Raw genomic sequence first — 24,174 nt, 5'->3', positions numbered from 1 at the left:
AACCCTGCCTTGCCCAGGGATGGCCAGGCAGCATTTGGCACCGGGTGTCCCTGACTGCTCGCTGCCTGGAGCCCAGCGTGAGGTAGGTAGCTCCCACGGGGTGCCCCAAAGCTGAACAGCTCCAGCAGGGCTGGCCAGCAGCTGCACTGCCCAGGGCAGAGGCAGGGGCCCAGTGACAGAAATGGAAGGGAATAGGTAGGGAAGATTTGCGGTGATCAGGGATGCTGGGATCCCCACCTCTGCTGTCTGCTGGGAACGGAACGAAGGGGCCCTGAAGGGCTGGCTCCTGCCCGGGCTCCTGCATTGCAGGAAGCATGACAGTGTTCTTTCCCTCTACATGCCGTCAGGGTCTCTCTCTCTGACCTGATCCAATGACACTGCGGGAAAAGGGGAAGCGGGGGAGGAAGGCTGGGTCCCCCCCGAACCTCTCAGCTAATATGGAAAGGTGCTGGCCCTTTTCTATCTTTGCAAGTGGAGCTGGGCTGCAGGGACGGGGCAGCAGGCGCAAAGAGGGGGAGCCCAGCCAAGGAATGTGACATATCAGAGGCAGCTGCCACTTCAGGAGAGGGGGCAGAGGGAGCGCAGCTCGCCGGGGGCTGCGCTGGACGGGACGGGTGAGGGGGGGGACGCCACGGCCCCAGCGCGGGGACGGCTCAGCGAGCGGGCAGCACCCGCGGGACTCCCACCCAGGCCGGCGAGGAGCAGGTGCCGAGGCGCTGGGCGGGCTTGGGGGTGCAGCAGAGCACGGGGTGTGAGTGCCGCTCTGCACCGGGCGCTCGGTGAGTGGCGGCTGGGCGAGCAGGAACCCGAGTCTCAGCCTAAATATAGCCCCTTGCTTGCCCACAGTGCTGCGACCTTTGGGGTTGCATTTGGACTGGGGGTCGCCACTGCCCCAGCGACCCAGTCAGGCACCCAGCACCCCCAGAGTGCAGGCAGGGGGAGAAGAAGGGCACAACGTGCTGGTTTGGGGTGACAGGGGTCGCGGGTGGTGGGGGGGAGCTGCAGACTATGCACCGAGCACAGGGACGCAGCGGCACGAGTAGGGCTGGTGGGGAACCTCGGGCAGCCCCGCCGAGCCCTGGCATCCCTCCGAAGCGTGCCAAGGTCACAGCAGAACCGGGGCCGGCCCAGGAGGGCTCAGCTCGCCTGGCAGCACCGTGTTTTGTGAGGAAACTGAAGAATGCAGCGATCGGCACCGGCTGTGACATCCGGCTGCGAGTGGTGGTGGTGGGCAACCCCCGGCCCAGCCTCCGCTGGTACCGAAACGAGGAGCAGCTGGCCCAGGGTGGGGATGAGTACGGCACCCTCTGGATCCGGGACAGCAAGAAGGAGGATGCCGGTGTGTACACATGCGTCGCTGAAAATGAGCAGGGAGAGGCCATGACCAGTGCTGTGCTGGCCATCATTGACATGGAAGGTAAGGGTGACGTGGCCACCAGCACGGCTGTGCTGGCACAGCCCTTGGCACGCGTTTGCCGAGGGTGGCAGCAGTGCTTCGCAGGCTCTTGCTGCAGTGCGTGCCCTGGGGCCTGACAGGGCTGCTGAGCTTTGCTGTGCCCACCCTGCTGCAGGCTGGGGCGCCTGGTGCCGGCAGCACTGGGGTGGCTCTCCAGCCTGGAGCGAGCATGTGGCTGCCGTACCCGCTGCCAGGCCAGGCTGGGTGCCAAGACTGGGCACAGAGGTGTTGCGAGCATGTGATGCCAAGCCTGCTCGGGGCAGGAGGAGAGAGAGAGAAGAGAGAGAGACAGAGAGATGGGGAGAGAGATTGGGCACATGGTACTGGTGGTGCCATCCACCACAGCCGCCAACATGGTCCTCAGTACCCCCCACCAACTGTCCACGGGCAGAACTCCCGTAGGATCACCATAACAGCTTTACCAGGCACTGGAAATGCACTGGGTGAACTAGAACGCCAATGGAGATAGGAGGAGGAGTCTAACATATGAGAGGTGGAGCTGACAAGTAGGTGGAGCCTGTGTCCTGCAGTGGACAAGACCTGGTGTTCAATTAGCCAAGGCAAATTAACAAGCATTTTCTCATCCTTGTGGTAGCCCCTCTGCTCATCATCATCACCCCTGGGTGTGGTTAGTCAGAGAGGGAGTGCATGGAGACTGCTGCCCTTGCATGGGTGGGCTTCATCCTGCAGGTTCGGGGCTCAGTCCCCTCTGCCCCATCGTCATGGAATAATGAATCATAGAATCATAGAATTATTTATGTTGGAAAAGGCCTCTAAGATCTTAAGTCCAACCCTTAACCCAGCACTGTCAAGTTTGCCGTTAAACCATGTCCCTGCGTGCCACATTTATGTGTTTTCAGAATGCCTCCAAGGATGGTGACTCCACCACTTCCCTGGCCATTCTCTTCCAGTACTTGACAACCCTTTTGGTGAACAAATTCTTCCACATGGAGGATGGATGCCACCTCCCTAGGACATTGAAGGCCACATGCTGGGGACCATGGAGGCAGGTGGCACTGCTCTGAGATGTGAGATGTGCTGTCTGCATGGGGACAGTGAGGATGGGGAGTGAGGAAAGCAACACTGAGGCTCCAGGGAAGGAGCTGCACCTCGGACTCTGCAGCACAGGAGGTGCATGAGAGATGCTGCACATTGAGCTGGGGACTGGATGACTGTGGCAGGTCAGAAGGAGCCTTCACAATGCTGAAGGGGAGCACTGAGGCCGGAGTCTGAAGAAGTGGTGTTTGGAGGATGGAGGAAGGTTTATGTGCAGGTCAGGAGCCTGGTGGGGTAGCAGGAGGAGCAGAGACATGTGCAGCAGGGGGTTCTGCCCTGCAGTGAGTCTGTGTGGAGTCACTGTGCATCGCACCTTTAGGGACTGCGGCACGGTGCAGTTGGATGTGGGGTGAAGTGTGTGCAGAATGGGAGACATGCACTGCCCCGGGGGAGGGGCAGCCTGTCCTGAGGTGGACAGCAGGGGGGTCACCCTGTTTCCATGCTCCAGTGTGCAGCTGCACCTCTCCATGGCCACAGCAGTCTGGGCCCCACTGCTGCTGCCCAGCAGCACAGGACAGTCTGATTTCCCCAGGTGCTTGTTCCCGTTGTGCTGACGCACTCTTCCCTGCTCCCAATTCCCAGCTGCCAGCCCTCACCACCGCCTTTCTGGGGCAGCTGAGGGAGGGACGGAGCAGCCAGGATTGCCTAACCTGCAGTGTGAATGTCACCCTGCCTTGGGCACTCCTCCCATCAGGCTCTTAGCCATGGATGCATCACCATTGAGCAAACAGCCACACATAAAGGCATCCCTGGGCCAGAGACACCTCTGGAGCTGTGCAGCACTCTGAGGCAGGGCAGCCCCTGGTGTGGCTTTGTGACTGGCAGCACATTGCTATCCTTGTGGTGTGCTGTGGCAGTGCCAAGAGGGTACCACATCCTGCCACCGGACAGGTCTCCAGGGATCACGGAAGTTCCACTCATAGCTCTGCCATCCTTGTATTGGGAAGGGACACCCCATCCTTGTTCCCTGGGGCACTCTGTGAGCTAGGCCACTTATAGGGCAAGAGGGATGTGTGCAGGGTCCCCAGGCATGATAAAGTCTTTCTCAGGAGTTGGGACCCCAGGCCCCTGTGTATGGAGATATTGGAATGCCCCTGCTCCACTGGCAAAATCAGCTCTTTCTCTGGACTTGGGGTCCTGGTCCTCTGTGTCTGGAGGAGTTGTGGTGTCCTTGCTCCATCTGCCTCTGATGGGTAGTTGTCTCTGGTGGGCACAGATCCCCTTTTCTCCCTGGTGCACTGCCAGGCTGAAGACCTCTGTGGGGCCAGTGCTGGGTCTCTCCAAGGTGGCTCAGTTCCCTTCTGGTGGCCAGGGGGGGGCTCCATGCTGCCCATCTCTGTACTCAGCCTGGGAAGCTCCTCCTGCACCAGCTCAGCAGTCCCCCCTTGCTCACACAAGCCCGATTTAGCTCCTCTAATCTCTTGCCCTGAATCTGTCGCTCCACCCCACTAATGATTTTCTCCTGCTCTTCTCACAGGTTCCCTGCATGCGTCAGTACCCACTGTGGGGAGTGGGGAGAGCGTGTGTGGGGCTGGCCAGGCAGCCAAGTGCAGGGGCTACCAGGAACACCCCCACTGTCCCATGCTGTCCCTCCTATGCCCCACTGCGCTTCCTCTCTCCTGCTGCAGGTTCTCCCTAATGCCCCAGCTCCATAGGTGCAGGTGGAGTGCATTGACCCTCTCACACCAGCACCAGGCTGGTCCAGGGGCTTCCCAGATCTACCCAGGGAACCTCCAAATCCTTCCAGCCAGCCCTGGCTCCTACCATAGCTCTATTGCTCCTAGACTTTCTAAAGCCTTTATCACCTCTCAGCTGCATCTCCTGAATTTTTTCCTGTAAACTGGATTAAATCACCTCTTAAGAACCTGAGCTAATCGCCTTTCAGAGTCCAGCCCTCATTCACTGTGCCAGCACTGCCTGATCCTCCCCACCCAGGCTGCCTCTCATTTCAAGGTTGGATGTGACCATCTTGGGCTCCCAGTGCAGAGTCTTGCTCCATTCGCCTCCACCTGTACTCAGCAATCAAACTGTCTTGGAGCCTTTCCTCTGCCCAGGAAACAGCCTGCCCTGCCTGGATTTGGGGGCAGGAAAGGGGGCAGAAACTTCCTCTGTGTGATGGCCCTGCACGAATGTTTCCTGTGTGAGGAGTTACAGTGGGGCAATGTTGGCATAATTTTTCAGCTGATGGTGCATAGCACTGACAATGGAGCCCACTGGGGATGGCTGTGCTGACAGTGTCCCTGGTGGCTCAGCATCTCCAGCCATTTATCTCAGTGACTAATTTTAGTCTCATAATTTGCAGCACCATGCCCATGCTTAATGCCAGCTGCCCCAGAGTGGCTCCCACCTCTGCCCCCATCCACCTGGGCAGGGGGCTGGTGTGGTGGCCATGTGTGTCAGATTCCCATCCCAGGGTCTGTCAGAGCAAGATGTCTGCTCCCAGTGAGCGGGGTGGTGAGTGCAGCTGTCCAGTCAGTCACCTCCACCCCTGCCCTCTCGCCTGCTGCTGGAGGGTTATTTTTGCTGAGGAATGTGCCATCCCCTCGGATTCTGGCAGGCTGCAGGGCTTGTGTTACAGGCAAGAGGCTGAAACCCAGGCCTGCACTTGGGTAAATATAGCACCAATATTAAGGACTGCATGAGGGGACGACAGTCTCTTCCTCCTTCCAGGGCTGCCCATCACTCCCATTGCCCTTCCTGCCTCCTGACACCAGGTTGCTGTGCCATGGCATGGTAGCACTGGGAAGGGGCTGGTTGTTTCCACCCTGCTGCCTGCACTCTTGCCTGCTTTCCCCCACAGCATGCAGCCCCTTACTCCCAGCTGGGGGGTATGCCAGAGGTTGGCAGGGCAGGGATGTAATGCCTCGTGCCATCCTGCTCCATGCCCAGATGCCCAGAGCCAAGGTCACATTGCTGTTTTGCATCCCTGTGTTCTCTGCCTGCAGTGAGTACTGTGTGCTCAGGCATCCTTCTTGTGGCAGCAAGGGAGGCGAAGCTGGAGAGGGCATTGGGGTGTCCCAGCCCTTGGGAGAGGTGGGGACAGCACAGCACTGCCCCTCCACAGGAAGCAGTCAGAAGGACACTGTGGTGCGGCCCTGCTCTGTGACAAGGGACATTCCGCTGCTGTATTTATTTTCCCTGGGGACAGAGCTATGGAAGGTCCCCACCTACCCAGGCTCCCAGCACATCCCCACCTCCTGCCGACCGTCCCCAGCAGCTCCAGGAGGTGCAAACGCATGAAAGATTCATGCCCAGACCTCCTCCTACTCAAGATGCTGCATGTACACACTGCCACCAATTATTCAGGCACTGAGACAAGGGGGCTGCTGGCTGGGACTAGGGGCAGGGGGCTGGTGCCAGGCCAGAGTGGTACTGGGCCAGGATCTGTGCAGAGCAGTCAGGAGGCCCAGCAAGGTGTGGAGAATGTAGTTTTTGGAACAGTGGAATTAATGCTGCCTTTTGAGCAAGTGTTTGCTGTCTGCTTTGCTCGGGGCTGAGGTGTGTCCAGCAGGCAAAGCTGGAACTCAGTGGCCATGGGGCCACCTGCTCCAGGTCTGCTTCTTGTCCATGCCACAGGTGCACTGGCTGCCATTCTCTGTCCTAGGTCCCTAACCTGCAGAGGAGCAGGACGTTGTCAGGGTTGCCCCTGGTCTGCCGCAGGGCAGAAGGGCAGCCCTAGTTGCAGGTGTCCATCACCATCCATAGGACACCTTCTACAGTGACTTTGGCTTTGTTCTGAAGGGGGAATTTGCAAGTGCTGCTGCCACTGAAAAGGACTTTTGGTGCCTACAACAGGCACAGCCTCTTGGAGGTGACCCAGCTATTCCCACGGGTTCAGCATCTCTGAGACAGCCCAGAGTCACTCCTGAAGCTTTTCCCTAGGATGGCTACAGAGTCACAGTTGCTGGGAAAAGCTGTGTGCCCAGCCAACCAGCAGCTGTGACCAGTGGGCAGCAGATGTAGGATAGTTGGAGGATATACAAGTGTTTTGGCTGGACAAAGGTGGTCCTCCCTGGGGCCGGCCCTGGGGCTGTCCTTGTGGGTGCTTTAGTGACAGCACCCTCACTGTGGCATCACTGTGTGACAAGTCCAAGCCTTGGTGCTTCTTCCCAGCATCCCTGATGAGTCTATTAATCCCACTTGAGTGTGAAAAGAAGGCACAGGCTGTGTGTCTGCAGCAGGACCACAGGCAGGCACATACAGGGTGAGTCTACTTGGCAGGGAAGCCCTGGGTGCAGGTACCCTGACATACATGACCCCCACAGTTCACTTCCTTACCTAGGTCTGGCTCAAGGGTACCCATTTCTGTCCCCACCCAGGGCTGGGGGTGGCAGCAGAGACCTCTGTCTCTGACAGGAGATTCCCTTAATGCCAGCTGTAGCATTTGTAGGACTTGTCTGACGTGCAGGGTCTCCACGGAAACCCCGCAGCATCACTCAAATTGTGGGACTGACAGAAATGTTGTATAAACAGCTCCTTTAGTACTGGGTAATTTGCAAGTTATTATGGAGCCATGAAAAGCCTCACGTTTGGAGTCATGAGCTGGGAGGGGAAGCGGAGAAAAGCTGCCAGAGCTGCCAAGCATCATGGGGAGTGTGATGCCTGTGAGCAGCTCCTTGTGGAGCAGCTGCCTCCCCAGGGGACAGGTGAGCAGCATGGGGAGAAGCGCTGGGTGGGGAGGCCTCCAGCAGCGTACCCATGGATGCTCTGCAGTGGGAAGGGGCGGCTCAAACAGATGGTGAGGCCTGGACCTTGTCAGCCTCTCCAAGGGCATGGAAAGGGGGCTGATGAATGCTGCAGGGCTTGGTGAGTTGATGAGACAAGGTATCAAGATCTATGGGGCACCAAGAGCTGTGGGGGGCATGGCATGCAAGACAGGACCTACTGAGGCTGTGGGGCTGGGACTGTCCCTCTGGCTTATTTGTAGCATCACCCAGAAAACTGTGACAGGCCAGCAGGGCTCGGGATGGTCAGCTGGGGAAGGTGTGCCTGGGTTGTGCTAGCACCCCAGGAGCACTTGTAGGTCTTAATGTCCCTGACCAGAATCACTGGGGACTCCCACCCACAGCTTCTGTCCGCATCCCAGGAGCCCCATCACAGCTCAGTCCTGGGCACAGAGTCCTGCTCTGAGCTGTGCCATGTGTCCTCCCCCCAGCACAAAGGGAGGTCTTGTGTCATGCCACATGGACAGGGACAGTAACCCACCTTCCCAGGTCAAGCTTGTCTCCCCATCATCCACAAAACAGTGATGCTATGCCAGAGCTGAGCAGTCCAGCCCTGCAAACCCATGTGGGTCCTGAGGCACCCGGGGGGCAGGGTACAAGGTTTGCCTTGGCACCAGCATGAACTGGAGGCTGTGTGGTTTGCCAGGGGAATTGATGTGAAGTACTGTGCCCATATTAGCTCCTGTCTGTGTACAGCTGTGCTGTGACCCACAGTGGTGTCTTGACAAGGAGATCTTTCTGCATTACCGATGACTGGAGGATGTGGGGGGATTGAACAGAGGCTGGCAGAGTGATGGTGAGCCTATATCTTAGCTGGGCAATGCAATGGCGCACTTCAAATGTGCTGCTGGGTTCGGGGCTGTGGCAGATGTGGCACTGGGGCTGCCCTGTTTGGAAATGCTTTGGGGACAGCACACAGACCGTTGCTGTGTTGTGTTGTTTCTGTCCCAGTTGCTCTGCATGTGGGGGCTGTAAGGGGGAGCTTCTGTCCTAAGACAGAAGTGCAACCCCTGTCCTGGGCAGTGGGGCAGGATGGACAGGTGAGAGGGAACAGTGGTACAGCTGCACTGCCTGGCAGTGGGCTTGGACCCCTGGCAGCCGTTTAGACAAAGCCAGAGGTGGACAGACCATGTACCCGCATCAGACACGCCCTCTCCCTCCCCTCTACGACGGCGACCCTCGCCCCCCACCACCTGTGCCCTGCCTGTCCCCCACCGCTGTCACTGTGTGCCAGGGCTGGCGGGGAGGCGGAGGCGGAGGCAGGCGGGGGAAGGATGGAGGGAGGAGCACTCCAGTGATGCTTCATGCTCACAGCTCCAGCCCTCCCGAGAGCCCAACCTGGCGAGCCCCTTCCTCTCCCTCCACCGTTCCCGGCTGCCGGTGGTGAAGGATGCTCGGAGCATCGCTTGCTGCCGCGACGTGCTGACAGCGGGGACCCCGCCGGCAGCGGGCTGCCGTCCTGCCGGGCCTGAGTCCGTGTCACCGGGCCAGCAGGGCTCTGCAGAAGCATGAAGAAGATCTGGGTGAAGAAGCGTTTCCAGGTAAGGGCTCCCAGGCTGCCGTGCCGGCGGGTGCCGGGGAAAGGGGGCAGTGCCGAGAGCGGCTGGGGATGGGAATGGATGCTGATTGAGATGGGATTGGGGATGCGAATAAGGATGAGGATGGGAGTGTCCCTCCAGCCCTTCCGTTGCCCCCTGGGGCTCCCCAGGGCTTTGCACAGCACCAGCTTCAGCCCCGCTTGCAGAGCTGCCAGCTGCTTGCCTGGCCTCACCAGCCCGGGCAGGAAGGGCAGAGGGCAGGGGCTCAGTGTGCCAACACCCGTACTGGGACCCTCGCCAGGGCTTTCCCCACGCCCCTCTCTTCCCTCTCTGCCCTCTGGATCCGGGGCAGCAAATGGAGGCTGCTCCATGGCTCCCTCCAGCCCCACTGCCGGTGGTCACGGAGCTGGAGACAAGGCTTTGCATGCGTCATCCCCTCCGCGTCAGGAGCATGCCTGGCACAGGCAAGGCTCCTTCGCGGGCCCGCCGCACGCTCCGCTGCCGAGCAAGGAACAAGGACGTCACTTGGCCTCAGCGGGGGGTGGAGGATGGGGAACATACTTCCAGGAAGCCCCACGCCCCCAGTTCCCGGGGGCACACAAACCCAATACGGGCGCTTTGCCTCCCCGCTGTCACTCTGCCTGCTGGCCCAGAAGGGACTGGGAAGGGGCTGGGAAGAGACTGGGAAGCGGCTGGGAAGCAGCTATCATGCGCAGCACCTTCCCAGGGGTGGAATATGCACAACGGGACACAGGTCCCCAGAGAGAGAAAGTGCTCAGGGTCCCTCTGGGGCAGGGTGGAATGCACGGCCTGGCTGCCCCATCTGCATTTGGGGGACAGCAAGTCCAGGGGCTTGCCCGTGTGGCAGGGCAGGGTCCTGCATTTCTGGCTGAGCACAAGAGGGGTGTAAGAACAGCCACGGTGGCTGTCTCTGTGCACCAGGCAAGTCACTCACTCCCTCCCCACCTCATTCCATCCCTGCTTCCTGTCTGCCTGTTTCACACAATAGGCAGCAGTGCCATGTGGTGCTGGCCTCCACGTGCTAGGTGGTGGCAAGCTCCATGGTCCCAGGAGATGTTTCACTCCCCGTTGGCACCATGACCAAGGTGAGGGATGCCCCATGCCTGGGCCAGCGCAGGACCCCAGCCTGGGCAGATGAATCCCTGCCTGGTGCAGGGGAAGAAAACAACTCCAGGTCTCACCCATCTGACTTGTAGTGCAGGGTTGAAGCTGAGTGTGGATCCCATCCAACTCTTCTCTCTACTCCTGGCTGGGTAGGCACAGAGTGTGCTCCTGGGGCTCCTCCACCCCTTTTTCCAAGATGCAAATGAAATCCCACACAGGAGGATTACCCCCACTCTCTGTCTGTCCCCTCTGTGCAGACTCTGACCCCACATCAAGCCCTAAGGTGCTCCTGCCCCCTTTCCATCTCCTGGCCTGGGGCTGACTCTGCATCACCCAACACTTGCTCCCTAGTGGGCTGCAGGTGGGTGCTGTGCTTGAGGCAGGTCCAGTCTGCGGGGTGCCCTGATCCTACAAGGTGCCCTGATCCCTCAGGGTGCCTTGATCCTGTAGGGACCTGTTGAGAGGTGAAGGGGAGGGAGCTCAGCCCCTCTGTGGCTCTGGACAATGGAGCCCAGCCCAGGCCCACTGGGTGCAGTCACCATATTTGATGGGGAGCCTATGGCGCTTGTCCCTGGGGAAGCCACAAGACTACCCGATAATGGCACTCAATTGCATTTTCATTTTTTAATGGGGGAATTATCCGCCGATGGTGCAGTTAATCACTCATCTTTCCCTGGCCTGGAAGACGGGCTGCCAGCCAGAACCAGCACAGTCAGCCGAGAAGGGGAGGTGACGCCTGGCTCAGCCTGAATACAAATGTGTCTCGTGCAGCCGTTGCCCTCTGGCCAGCACTGCATGCAGGCGGGGGCTTGCTGGGAACCCCTGAGTGCTGCCCATATGCAGGTTATGCCACTGCAGTGGCAGCAACTTTGGGGCTTGTGAAATGAGCTGCTGCCCTTCATGGGCAGCTAACTGCTCGCCATGCTTGGCTGTCCATTCCTGGTGGCTGGCTGTCCCTGGGGTCTGGCTGTCTGTGACTTGCTTGGGAGCTTTAGGGGTGGCAGGGCAGGAAGGGCTGGTGGAGTGAAGGGCTTCAAGACAGTTGGGTGTCCAGCTCTGGGCTCCACACTGGAGAGACAGGGCATGGGCCATCAGTGTCCTGGGGAGACCTGTCACCCAGACTGGCTGGGAAGGATGCTCAGTCCTGGCAGCCCAACCCTGCCTGTCTGCACTTCACATTCCCATTCCTGCCTGTCTTGGAAATCACCCCATCCCTCTGCTTTCCTTGGATATGGCGTCAGTGCACACTGGGTCTGGCAGACAGGCTGCCCTCAGCTGGTCCCTTCCCTGGCACGCAAGTGCCCAGCCCTGGGCTGCAGTGCAGAGGGCAGCCAAGTTGGCAGGGAGCTCCTGATGCTTCCACCCCATGCTCGGGTCCCACCTGCCTGCCCAGACGGCCTGGGTGAGCACAGCCCCTATGCCTCCAACCCCGCACCAACAGGCCAGTCCCGTGCTGCCAGGCAGCCTCTCTCTCAACTGGCATGGCCTCTACAGGGGATGGAGGATGCTGTCCCCGTGCTGGGACTGTGGCCATGGTGGAGTCTGGGCCAGTGCCTGGAAGACGTTTTGCTGGCCAAATCCCCAATGCTGGCTGGGTGGCTTTAAAGGGGCTGCAGAACACTTGGGCAGCAGCCCAGACAAAGACTTCACTGCAGGCTATGCCAGCTGCAGGCAGCAGTTCTGGGGCATCTGGAATGCCCAGGAATGTCACCCTTGGGCTTGGGCTGCAACACAGCACTGGGGTACATAGTGCCATCACCGAGGGGACTCTGTGTGTATGCGCGTGCGCACAGGTGTGTGTGAGTGTGCATGGCTGGGCATGCGCTACACGTGCCCACCTACACCCATCCATCTCTGCGTGTGCGGGGGCGTGTGCCTGTGGGTATCCGTGGGTGTGCAGTGAGGGTGCATGTGAGCAGTGCCAGGTGTGCCCTGCCAGTGGGAGGGCGTGAGTGGTTCGACGTATGTCGTGCCAGAGTGCATGTGAACAGCTGTGGGTGTGAGTGGTGCTGCGTGTGCTGGGATGGGGTGTGTGTGTGTGTGTGTGTGTGTGTGTGTGTGTGTGTATAAGCCATGGTGTGGCAGCGGTGTGGATGCATGGCAGGTACATCTTGCCATGCCATGGGTAATGCTCTGTTCTCTTTTCCTTTGCAGAAGACCGGCCACTCGCGGCGCTTCGGGCGCTTCACGCATGGTGCGTTGAGTTACCAGGACCCGACTCCCCCCGCCATCCCAAGTGTGCTGGGATGGGGTCCACCACCATGCTACAAGGGGCAGTGAGCAGAGGCTGGGCAGGGCTGGATTGCGTCTTGCCAGCCACAAAATAGAGTCCCACTCAGCCAGGAGCTCACAGTGTCCCCCATGCAGCTGGTTTGCTCCAGGCCCTGCAGCTCTGCTTGCTCAGAGGATGCCAGACTATTGTAGCCTGGATTGCAAATCTGATGCACTAGCAGTGCAAGGAGCAGCTGGTCATGTGCTGGGCTGCAGAAGGGTGGCTTGGAATGGGGGGAAGCAGTTCACCCCTGCACACCTTAATAGTGCAATGGAGAGGAGCATCGTTGGAGCTGGCGAGATGTTCCTCACTGCAGGGGTTGCAACTTATGAGAGCTTGAGCAGTGGCAAGGAGGAAAGTCAGTCCTTCCCTGGCAGCATGGCACTAGCTTTCCTGGAAGTGGGACATTAGGGTGATACTGAAATGGCCTTGCCACATCCTGCCCGGTGGGGGGCAGCTCTTAGTGATGCCCTGACCTTAGAATTTTTGCTTTATCAACTGCAGCTGTGCTGTGGAGCACAGATGTATTGTACAGCACTCACACTGGTGGGGCAGAGGATGGACTTGTATATGCCAGGAGGAGGCTGTGTGCACATGGACACGTGTCCGTATGCTCCAGCACCCGTAGGAGTGCCCAGCTGGGGAACAGACTGGGAGGTCCAGACCCAGGCTGAGATGCTCTGCAGAGCACAGAGAGAAGTGTGGATACTGCAGTGGTGAGGCCAGCAGCTCCAGGGATAAGGGGTGGCTGTCCTGCTGGGTAGAATGTGGCTGTGGCACAGGGAGGGAATGGTGCTGTGCACTGCACAGGTGGGATGGTGTGTGCAAGGAGAAGGTCTATGTGCAGCACTGGAGTGGTGTGCACTGAATATGGTGCAGAGTGGAGACATGGTGGGGAAGTGCTGGGGACGAGGGCCCCCCTGTCGCCCCCCCGCGTCTCCGCAGGCCGGGCCGATAACCGGGTGTTGATGTCTCTCTCTCTCTTGCTGCCCCTATGGAAGCGAAGTTTTCCGCTCCTGCAGGAAACAAAGCTACGGTATGAAGACCCCTTCCCAATGCCATCCCTGCCCCCATAGTGGACCCTGTGCCCCAGCCTGCCACCCTGTTCTGTCACTTCCACTGTCCCCTTGCTCTGCTTTTTTGTCCCCATGCCACCTCTGCCAGCTGCGTTTCCACCGCTGGCACTGCCTCCTTTCCTCCCATCATCTAACACTGTTCCTACCTGGACTTTCCCACTCCCAGTCCTGCCTTTCCCTACTGGCTGCTTGTCCCTGCAGGTCACAGTAATGCCTCTTGTCCTGGAGCTGCCTGGGCACTGCTCTCCTGCTCCTGGAGCCAGTGGGTCTACAACAGGCAGTACCAGTGTGGTCTGCTGTCTCTCTGTACACTCACTCCCTACTCTTCCCTCCCACCCCAGACTCGGAGACAGGTGAGGATGAATCCAGCGACCCCCAGGTGACACAGCGAAGTGATCTCCAGGATGAGACGGCCTTCAGCACCCCCACAGGTGAGCGGGGACACCTGGCTGGCACTGAGCACTGACACTGGCTGCTGGCCATGGCTCCTCACAAGGCCTCTGCTGGCCAGGCTTTGGGGGTGTCCATGAAGAGGAAGCTGTGATCCACCCATACAGAGGGGAGAGGGCTTGAGGCAGCAGGATGCTGCTCAGGACATGCTGGGACACCCTGTGGTGGTTCAGCTCTCTCCAAGCAGGGTGCTGAGCTTGTCCACACAGGCATCCAGTCTTGGCTCATCCCTCTTCTCTCAGGTGGGTCTGACACCCTTGTGGATGCCTCCATGAACACAACACCAACCTCGGTGCTGGCCCTGTCACAGGCAGAGGAGCACTCCAGCTGGTCAGGCAGCCAGCAGACCGTGGTGGAGAAGGAGACGGATGCCAGCCTCTCTGCACGGGGACCCTACCTCCATCCCGCTGCCTGGCCGCAGCCACAGGGAACCCCAAGGCAAGCTAACACGCCGGCCCCACGTGGCGCTGAGGTCCGGCACCTGGGTGTGGAGCCGCTGGTGCGGGCATCACGGGCTAATCTGGTGGGCACGAGCTGGGGGTCAGAGGATAGCCTTTCGGTGGCCAGCGACCCCTATGGCAGCGCCTTCAGCCTGTACCGAGGACGGGCGCTCTCACTCCATGTGTAAGTAGCTAGGGGAAGCACACGGAGGGGACATCGTGCTGGGGCCAACTCCTTCCAACCCCTGCAGCCATCTCCTTCCCTCCACCTGGGCTTTCTTTGCCTTCATCTTCCCAGATGATGAATGGGGACTCTGAGCAGTAGGCAGCCTGTTCTTGGTGAGAAGGTGGGAGCAACACACCCTGGGGGTGATGTAGAGCCGTCTCCCTTTCTGCTGTGGCGAGGTTGAGGCTGGGGGTATCCCAGTTTGAGCTGCAGTACCCCACCTGCAGATTATGCCAAGGGTATTTTGCCATTCCACCCTACCATGGTGCTCTGTGCAGCCCACAGTGTGGGAAACTGGAGGTGCACAGCAGCCTGGGAGACACACTGGCAAGTGTCTGCCTACGGTACAGGGGTACCAGTAGGGTTCAGGGGCATGCTGCCACCTCAGATCTTGCTGATGTGCTCAGAGCCCCCATCCTCCCTGCCACCTTTGGTTCCCATATATGCAGGCCTGCTCCTTTGACCTCCATCTTGCTCTTTTTTTTTTTTTTTTTTTTTTTTTTTTGTTTAAGGCTGCTCCTTCCACCAGAACCTCATCTCCACCTTATGATTTCCACTCTGCGTTTGCTGAGCCCCTCTGGGGGCAGTGCGATAGGAAGATGTGCCCAGAACAGCATGTGCATGGGCAGGGCTTGCAGCCTTGGGGACCCTCTCTGGGCAGGCTTCACTGCCTCAGTGTACCAGGACACCCCAGCAAACTGGGGCACCCCCCAGCCCATGGTCCTGTCTGCATGGTGGCCCTGGGGAGGGGACTCACTGGGTATCCCAGCATCATAATAAATACCCCTGGGCAAGGGGTCTCAGCAGCCCACGACTCTCACCTAACCCAGCCAGCTCCCAGTGGTCTTGGGGTGACTAGTTGCCCTTTCTGGGATCCCTTGAGTCTCCCCAGTCACAAGGCTGCCCTGAACTGTTCGGCTGCCTTGCTATGCCCCATTGGGCACTGTGGTGCAGGTTGGAAGCTGGGATGCAGCCAAGAGGGTACAAGGGTGGTCTCTAAGCCATGCTCCTCTGTCTCTGCCCTTGCAGCAGCATCCCCCAGGGAGGCTACCGGAGAGATGACCTCCATAGAGGCCCTGTCTCTCCAAAGCCTGGTGCAGAGCCCCCAAGATCCCCTGCTGCCCTGCCACTGACTGCCAAGCCACCTATCGTTCGCTCACCATCTCCTCGTGCTGGCACAGGCCTGCAGCCACCCACTGGCATCATGTCCCCGCCTGCTGCCCGTGGCCCTGGTGTCCCCTCCTTCACACCCGTGACCCCTCGCAAGAAGTCCTCAGTGCCAGTAGAGTACCAGGACATCGTTCCTGAGGAGTACGAGGAGAAGATTAAGAAGCCCAAGTCCTCTGGGTACTCACAAGGTAGCACACAAGAGTCCCGTCCACAGACGCCTATGAGTGACACCTCTGGCCGCATCTCTGTCCGGGCATCCCCCAAGCTGCTGCGTGCTGGCTCCAGGATCTTTGAGAGGCTGCAGTACTTTGAGGAGCGGCAGAGGAGCCTGGAGCAGGACAGTCCCTTTCCTGCACGCTGCAACCTGCCGCTGCGCAAGACACGCTCCTTTGACCAGCCTGGCACTGGCTTGCGCCGAGCCAGCACTCCAGGTGGCTCGCGAGAGGATCTGCGGGAAGGCGGCCACTGGGAGCCGGGCAGCACGGCAGCGTGCCGGCGTTTGGCATTCCGGCAGAAAGCTGCATCCTTTGACGAGCGTGGCAAGTTTGCCAACCGTGTCTATGCCATCGAGCACAAATTTGCGGAGGAGCTGACCCGCATCAAGCGGACAGTCTCGAAGCAGCAGCTGCGGCGCTCCCAGGAGCTGTGCAAAGCTGGGTTGCCTCCGTCACCCTCACCCCCAGCGGCCAGTGAGCCCCCTGCACCCCGTGCCCCCCGCACCTCTTCCTCTCAGGGCGCCGGCGGACGCAAGGCACTGCCACCCAAGACCTGCCCGCCAGCAGAGAGCACACACGTCATCCAGCACCTGGCACTTTCCAGCGTGGTGTTGGTGGGACCTGATGGGGAGCCACTGCCAGGGGGGCAGCGTGGGAAGAGAGCCCCAGTGGGGGGGAGTGGGGCGGCTGGACAACCCAGCTTAGTGGAGGATGCAGGTGCCAGGAAGGGTCTGCAGCAAGAAGGCATTGGGGAAGTGAAGAAGAAGGAACAGTGGCCATTGGCACAAGCCAGCCCGCAGGGAAGGGTGGCCCTCTCACAGGCGGGTCCCGCCGAAGGCAGCCCGTACCCAGATGGAGGCTCTGCCCGTGGCCCTGGGGCAGTGAATGAAGCTCTGGCTGCCCGACTGGCTGTGCCCCACGGACTGTACCGGCGGCCAGAGATGCCCACAGAAGTGCGGTTCCTGCCTTGGGCAAAGCCAGGGATGGAGCAGGAAGCTCGTCTGGAACGAAGCTGGGCAGGACAGCATGTTGTGGGCAGAGATGTGGAGAGAAAGCAGATGAAAGTGTCTGAGAAGAAAGAGAGTGGACGGATGGCTCAAGAAGGCAGGAGCACACGGAGCAAGGGGAAGGGACGCCGAACCAGACCCACCTCTCCAGAGCTAGGTAGGGGCATGGCTTTCTGCCCGACTGCAGGCACAGAGCTGGCCTGGCCAGTCCCTGGGTGGGTTGGGGGACCTCCAGCCTGCCCCTGGGAGGCATGTGGAGCCCAGGACTGGAGTGGAGGTACATGACTCTAGAAGCTGGGGTAGATGGCACCAAGCAGTGCCGTAAGACAGACCAGCCTGGCTGCCAGTTTGCTGCGCCTTGGGGTTACAACACTTGCTATCTTCTTACCTCTTGCCTGGCACAGGAAAGATACAGCGTGCTGACTTGTGGCGTAGAGCCCTGGTCTGGAGCACAGGGCATCCACTGCAATTTGTCCTGTTTGGGCCATGTTCAGTGGTCCAGGCAGGGCATGGAGCCCAAGCTTCCCTAGGGGAAGATAGCTTGGCTGAGGGAGAGGTATCTTGCCCATCCCAGCACGTAGCAGTTAGACCAGACTATACCTGAGCTGGGAGCTTCTTCTGGGCTCTGCTCTAGCCAGAGAAATGCCAGGCTCACATGTCTGAGGCTCCTGGCACAGCCCCAGGACTTTTGTTCATGTGCTGGGGCCATGGGAGGGGAGGCAACTGGGAGGTGCTTGCTGATGTGTTGGGGTGCAGCAGCCAGCATCCCATGAAGGACAGAGGGAAGTTCAGGGTGAAGGGTACAGCAGGCTATACAACCCTCCTTTTTCCACACCCCACTGTCACCTAATCTCTTATGTCCTATGGGGATATACAACAAATTGTATGCTTCCTGCACCATAGTCCCTGTCTTGTCCCTGCTGCCTTCTCCGGGCCATGGTGGATCCTGATGTGGCCATTTTCTCCACTCTACGGCCTGAGTACCTGCTAATGCCCCAGCGAGGGTGTGGTTGAGCAGTGGGTTGAGAGACCTGTGTTCTGCCTGCATGCAGCCCAGCATGGACCCACTCACTTCACCCTGCTGACAGCCACGGGGCCCATCTCTCCCTGTGCAGACTCCTCAGATGACTCCTATGTCTCAGCGGGTGAAGACCCTCTGGAAGCCCCCATCTTTGAGATTCCCATCCAGGACATGGCGGTGGTCGTGGGGGCAGAGGTGCTGCTCAAGTGCATTGTCACAGCCAACCCCCAGCCAGAAGGTGAGCCACCCTGGGGCTGGGTGTCAGGGGCACGAGCATGGCAGAGGGGCTCTCTGCATGTCCATGTCCCACCTGCACGGTGAGTGGGACATCCAGCACTGAGCTGCATATCTCAGGGGAGGTGATGTGCCTGCCCTGGGTGCACCCCTTCTGCTCTTCCTCACCTCAGACAGGAGTGAAGTGCTTAGATACTGCCTGCCAGGACAGGGTGCAGAGGACAGGATGTCTGCTGTCCCCCAGTGCTGGGCTGGGCTGGGCTGTTGGGAAAGTGGGAGAAGGGCTACTGAGTGCTGCATGGGCAGGGACGGGTGATGAAACCTGGTCTAGAGGGTGCCGTCCCTGCCCATGGCGGGGGAGGTGTTGGAATTAGATGTTCATCAGGGTGCCTTCCAACCCAGACCATTCTATGATTCTCTGATGCTCTGGGCTGCTGTTGGGACGGCTCAGGTGGTTTCCCGGGGCCAGAAGCTTGGGGCTGATGGCCTCCGGGCACGCTGTATCCAGGACGTGCGCGGGGCGGGAGGAGGGGGGAGATGTGCAGCTGGGCATCCAGAGCCGGTGTCAGTCGCCAAAGCCAGGCAGAAGTCAAGCCGCTTTAGTTCTCTCTTCCAGCCTCCACTGGAGGGCAGGAGGATGTCAGGAAGCAGATAGGGACCAGCCACGGTCTTTCCGTCAGAGGGCCGTGGGATCCCGGGGCTGCTCCCCACAGCAAATGGGTCGTCAGGCCAGGCAAAGAAGCGCCTGGCCTCCCCGGGATCCTGCGCAGACCCCGGGAAAGCTCGGACTCTCCTGCCCACGTGTGACCCTCGCCTCTGCCGGCAGTGTCCTGGAGGAAGGACGGGGTCCCTCTGCGGAGCAGCACGACGCGCCCCATCAAGGCGGAGGGCGAGCGCCACACGCTGCTGGTACGTAGCGCCCGGGTGGCCGACGCCGGGCTGTACACTGTCACCGCCACCAACGAGGTGGGGGCCACCTGCTGCAGTGCCATCCTCAGCGTGCGGCCCGGTGAGTGCCGCGGCCGGTGGATGGAGGGAGGCCGGGAGGGAAGGAGGGAGGCAAGGAGGGGGGCGGACAGGGAGGGAGCGAGGGCTGGCGCCGCGGTAGGCTGGCTGCCAGCTCTGCCGCTGCTGTCACTGGGAAGAAACCGGCTTCCTTACCCTACAAGGCTCTGTCTGAACCAAAGCAGCTGACGTGCTCCCGGCAGCCGTGGAAGGATCCTACTGTGGGGGGAGCGAGGTCAGGCTGTGAGCATCCCCTGGTGCAAAGCAAGGAGCACAGTGTCCGGCCCCCACACCTGCCCCGTGTCCCGCTAGACATGGGGGTACACCAGCCTTCCCTACAACCTGCACACCATGTGGGGTACCCCTGCCCTCAGCCTGAAAACCATTCGGGTACTCCCACGTCCAGCATGTGAAACGTGGGGATATCCCAGGCTGATCCCTAACCCGCAAATTGTGGGTATATCCCAGCCGAGGGGAGACCCCGCCGCACAAAGTATTAGCTGCGGGGATACCCTGCCTGCCCACCAAACTGCTAGTCGGGAAGAACCCCACCAGACCCCACTCTGCTGGCCATGGGGATACCCAGCCCGCTGCAGCCCCAAAGCTCTCCCCATTCCAAAAGAGTGTCTTTGGGCGGCAGACAGAGGCTCAGAGCTGCCCCGAGGGCTGGAAGCACCCAAAACCTCCCCGCTCCGTAGTTAGGCGGGGCTGTACACCCAGGGGCAGCCACGGCCGGGCACAGCGGTGAGGGGCCGGGATGGGCCCCGGCAGACCCCAACCCGCCGCTGGCCCTCCCCTGAGCTGCTGGCTCAGCCCCGGGGGCCGGCCGGCGCTGGGGCGGGCTCAGCGGGCCGGCGGCGCTGCGGGCCGGTGGCGGCCAGCGGCGGCAGTGCCGCAGGCACCGACGGAGGTTCGGCAGTGTGGTGCGGGTCGGCTCGCGGGGCTGCCGTGGCCCCGGTGAGTGCGGGGTGCTTCGGGGGAGGTGCGGACAGGGGGAAGGCGGGCTCAGGCTCCCAGCTCTCCGCTGAAAGCTGTCCGCGGGCATGACGGAGCTTGGGGACACGGCCTTTGCCTAGTACCGGGCAGGCCGCCCACCTCCCGCGGCACAGGGCAGGGAGAGCGCTCCGGCAGCTGGGTTGAGGGGGTCGGCACCCCCGCGGTGGCGACTGGGCTCTGTCAGTCCCCCGTGTCGCTCGCCTCTCCCCATCCCGTTCCCCCCGCCAGCCCCTGTATCCCGCATCCCGCGAGTCCCCCAGTTCGGCCCCCGATGGCGCGGACCGGCGGGTTGGTGGGGGGGTCAGGGGGGAGCGCAGCTGCCAATGTCACCTTCAGCCGTGCCGGCCCAGGCAGGGACAGCCATCCCGGGAATCCGGGCGGCTTAAGGATGGGAGCGCGGGCTGCTGCGTAAGAGCCACTTGAGCCCTGCTGTCGCCTTGCGGAATATCGCGTCCCCTTATCATCCCGCGGCGTGCTGCTCACCTCCTCCCCCGGCACGGCCACGCACCCCTTCGCTGCCGGCCATTGCCGAGCCGGGATGTGCTGCGGGGTGGGTGTCCACCCCTGTAATGCAGGGTAGTGGAAAGGGGTGCCCTAACCCACCTGCCTGGCTCTGGTTGCTGCCAGCTCCTTATCCAACCTCTTCTGTCCTAGCACCCGCTGTGGAGCGGCATGGGAACTTGCCCCCCACCATCGGCCAGTCCAGCCCCATTACATCGGACGAGGAGTACCTGAGCCCCCTGGAAGAGTTCCCCGAGTCTGGCACTCCCCAGCACCGACCAACCATGAAGTTGCAGCCAAGAGCTGAGCATGGGGCTGCCCGCGGCTCCCCAGAGACCACCTTCAAGGCTTCACCCACCTTTGAGGTGAGATAACAAATCCCCCAGGACTTGGTAGAGGGGTGCAGTGCCCTGTGACTGCAGTGCTGTGGTCCTTGGTGCCAGGAGGTGCTGGGTCAAGTCTTCCTACCCCTTGATCTGATGTGGGGTCCTCCCAGCACCTGGGCAGGTTCCACTCCACCAGCTTCCCTGGTACTCCTGTTGTGATAGGGGACAGATAGCCGTGAGTGCAGTGGTGGGGGTGCATGGTCCTGTGTGCAGATGGTGCTTGCTGCTCTCTGACCCCTCTCTCCCCAGGTATCCTTGTCGGACCAGTCGGTGCTGGAGGGACAGGATGTTAGCATGAGCGTTCGTGTCCGTGGAGAGCCCAAGCCCATCATTTACTGGTGAGTCCTGCTGCATTCTGGGGTCAGCTTTGCAGAAAAGGAGCAGATAGTCACAGTGACCTCTCCATTTGGGGATGGTTACCATGGAGCTCTCATCCTCAGCAGGGAGTGTTGGAGAAGGCTTTTTTTGGGGACAGCCAGGCTGGGTGTGCAGGGCCAGGTATGACCATGATGTTCTGCTTCTGTCTGGAGCAGGCTGAGAAATAGGCAGCCAGTGAAGTATGGCCGCCGGCACCATGTGGAGGAGGCAGAGGAAGTGCGGGGTCTCTTCACGCTGCACATCCTGGCAGCGGAGCACACTGACACCGGCTTCTACACCTGCAAGGCTGTCAACGAATATGGCACCAAGCAGTGTGAGGCCAAACTGGAAGTCAGAGGTAAAACTCTCTGAGTATGTCACCCAAGAACGTGAGGGGCCACCTGGCTCTAGTGCCCTGCATGAGCTGTGGGGAAGGGGCCACTGCAGACCCCCCTTGGTGGTGTGACATAAGAAGGGGACAAGCCAGCTCACCCTGTGGTGGCCCAGACAGGAAACAGGAAAGTGGAACTGCGTGCCTGGGGCAGGCCCTGCAGCAGAGGCTGGCCCTGCAGCAGAAGGCAGGCTGCCTTTCTGTCTCATCCAGATGTGCAGCCCTGCTGTTCCAGAGCCCCACTGATCTGACCCAGACCCAACTGCTTCTCAGAGCCCAACTTTACCCCACACCCCCTGACACCCACTTACGGGGTGAAGTGCTGCCCCTGGCTGACCAGGGATGGCTTTTGGCCTTGGGGGCTCTGTAGGAAACATGCCCTACAGCTTGCTCCCTCCTTGCCCCAGGCTGCCTGCAAGCTCTGTGCCAGGCACAGGGCAACTTGCAAGGGTGCCGCCCTGCCCATTTCCAGCAATGTCCCATATGCATGGGACTTCACTGTCCAGTCCCATTTCCTTGATATTGCTCCCTAGCCCTGCTGTGGTCCTCCTAGGACCCCAAAGTAAGTGTGCAGTTTTGAGGGGGTAAGGGGGTAGATGGGACTGATAGCCAGGCTCTTCCTGGTATCCCCAAGGCCAGGGAAGAGGCCTGTGGGGATGAGTGATGCTGCCTCCCTCCTCTTGCCCTTTGCTGTGTGTGCCCTGCTCTCCCCAGCCCTCCCTGCTGATGGCTGCCTGAGCCCCCCTGAGCTGTGCCGATCCCACCCCGGCCTTGGCTGCACTGCTTGTACGCTGCCGGGATTAAGCTCCCAGCCTACAGCAAAGCGCGGCGGCATGGGGGTGGGAGCGGAGGCTGTCCCAGTGTCCCACGACTGGCAGGAGCTGGGCTGCAGGGGTGATGGCCTAACCGCAGCCCCTCCTGGGGGGCTCAGCAAGGCTCCGTGCCTTGTTTCCCACTTGCCCCCCTCGTGCCGGCGCTGGCGTGTGTGTCCGTGCCGGTCCCGGTCCCGTCGCTGCTGCACTAACCCTTCTGCTTGCTGACTGCGGTTTTTGTCTGTACGCAGGGGGAGTACGATAAGGGGGTGCATCTCTCAGAGCCGCAGCTGCGGGGCTCTTAGTTGGACACCTCTTAGGCAGTGGACCTCACCTTGTGTTATTACCTCCTTCTCCATCCGCCGCCTCGTCCTGGATGCACCGCGGGGACGCGCGGGCCCTCGACTGCGGGCAGGGGCTCGCCAGATGGCCGGGGCAGGCGTAACTGAGGCGGGGCGGGGGAAGCAGCAGGGGAGCAGCAGGAGCCCCCTCAGCCTGGCCAGGGTGCCCATACGATGCTGTCTTGTCTCTTGCTCCATCCGTTTGTCCCCGTCTGCGTGTTCTGCTGCCTCTCTCTTGCTGCCCAGGGAAAGGGAGCAGGGAGCTGAGCCCACGGCTTGCCGCCGTGCCGGCCAGGGCTGTAGGGAAGGGGCTGCTGTGTGGTGGCAGCTCTGTGACAGTCACCTTGGAGCACGGGAGACAGGAGACCCCAGGAACCCAAAGGGGAACACCCCGAGTGAGGTGCAGGGGGGAGGGAGAGCATTGGCCCCTTTGGCTTCACGGTGGCCACTCAGGTCCCAGCTTGGCCACCAAAACATGTCCCTTGTTGCCCCAGGGCTTGGGTCCCTCAGGAGCATCCCCTGGCTGTGGGTCTCTTCTGCCCATGGAGGGGGCTTGACGGGGGGGTGGGCTGCGAGGCCGTGACCCTTTTTTTTTTGTAGCTCTAATAAAATCTGTTTGGTAAAGCGCTGTGTGGTGTGTTCCTGGCACGGACACCTCTCCTCACCCCCAGCCCCCTCCCTGGCTCAGCTCTGCTTTCCACATCTCGCCTCCCATCCCACCCTTCCCTGCTGCACTCCCTGCCCGCTGCACCAGGCCCCCTCCCTGCATGAACCACTGCCCTGCATGTACTCCCATCCATCCCTGCTACCTCTCATGGTTGCTTTTCAGTTGCTGAGATGCATCTCTCTCTTTCTTTCTCTCTCTCCCTGCTCCCTGGGCAGCTCGCCCCGAGTGCCAGTCCCTGGCCATCGTGGTTCCCCTGCAGGACTTGGTGGTCGGGGCGGGGGAGCTGGCAGTGTTTGAGTGCATGGTGGCCGGCCCGCCAGACATGGACGTAGACTGGCTGTCCCGGGGCCGGCTGCTCCAGCCTGCCCTGCTCAAATGCAAGATGCATTTTGATGGGCGCAAGTGCAAGCTGCTGCTCACCTCTGTGCATGAAGATGACAGTGGAATCTACACCTGCAAGCTCAGCACTGCCAAAGGTAAGTGGTGGGCATGCAGCTCCCCCGGGGGTGGTTCTCGCTCAGGGTTTGGCCCAAGGGGGGTGGATTAACCCCCTTACCCTGGGCTCAGGATTCTTGTTCCCAGGGATGCAGCTGTGAGTGCTGGTAGTGGGGTACAGAGAGATGGGGATAGGGAGTTGTTGGTGCCCTAGGTGCTGGCAAGATTTCTCAGGGGAAACTTGGCGTGCATCAGTTTTTGGGCCCCAGCACC

At 60.7% G+C, this 24,174-nt stretch overlaps 1 protein-coding gene across 1 annotated transcript in view; it reads left to right on the top strand.

Moving 5' to 3' along the window:
• The first annotated feature begins 1,008 nt into the window (after window positions 1-1,008).
• The window catches only part of SPEG (striated muscle enriched protein kinase), a 37,411-nt gene continuing 14,245 nt past the window's right edge, over window positions 1,009-24,174 (top strand). The window contains exons 1-10 of the mRNA XM_062498205.1: window positions 1,009-1,417; window positions 13,589-13,678; window positions 13,940-14,321; window positions 15,393-16,912; window positions 17,871-18,014; window positions 18,837-19,019; window positions 20,666-20,877; window positions 21,148-21,236; window positions 21,432-21,613; window positions 23,682-23,942. Coding sequence (XP_062354189.1) covers window positions 1,009-1,417; window positions 13,589-13,678; window positions 13,940-14,321; window positions 15,393-16,912; window positions 17,871-18,014; window positions 18,837-19,019; window positions 20,666-20,877; window positions 21,148-21,236; window positions 21,432-21,613; window positions 23,682-23,942 — 3,472 coding nt within the window. The remainder of the gene's footprint in view (window positions 1,418-13,588; window positions 13,679-13,939; window positions 14,322-15,392; window positions 16,913-17,870; window positions 18,015-18,836; window positions 19,020-20,665; window positions 20,878-21,147; window positions 21,237-21,431; window positions 21,614-23,681; window positions 23,943-24,174) is intronic.

Source organism: Cinclus cinclus, chromosome 9 (assembly GCF_963662255.1).
Source record: "Cinclus cinclus chromosome 9, bCinCin1.1, whole genome shotgun sequence".
NCBI lineage: Eukaryota > Metazoa > Chordata > Aves > Passeriformes > Cinclidae > Cinclus > Cinclus cinclus.
The sequence above is the reverse complement of the archived record's forward strand: the minus strand, read 5'-3'. Positions and strand labels throughout refer to the sequence as shown.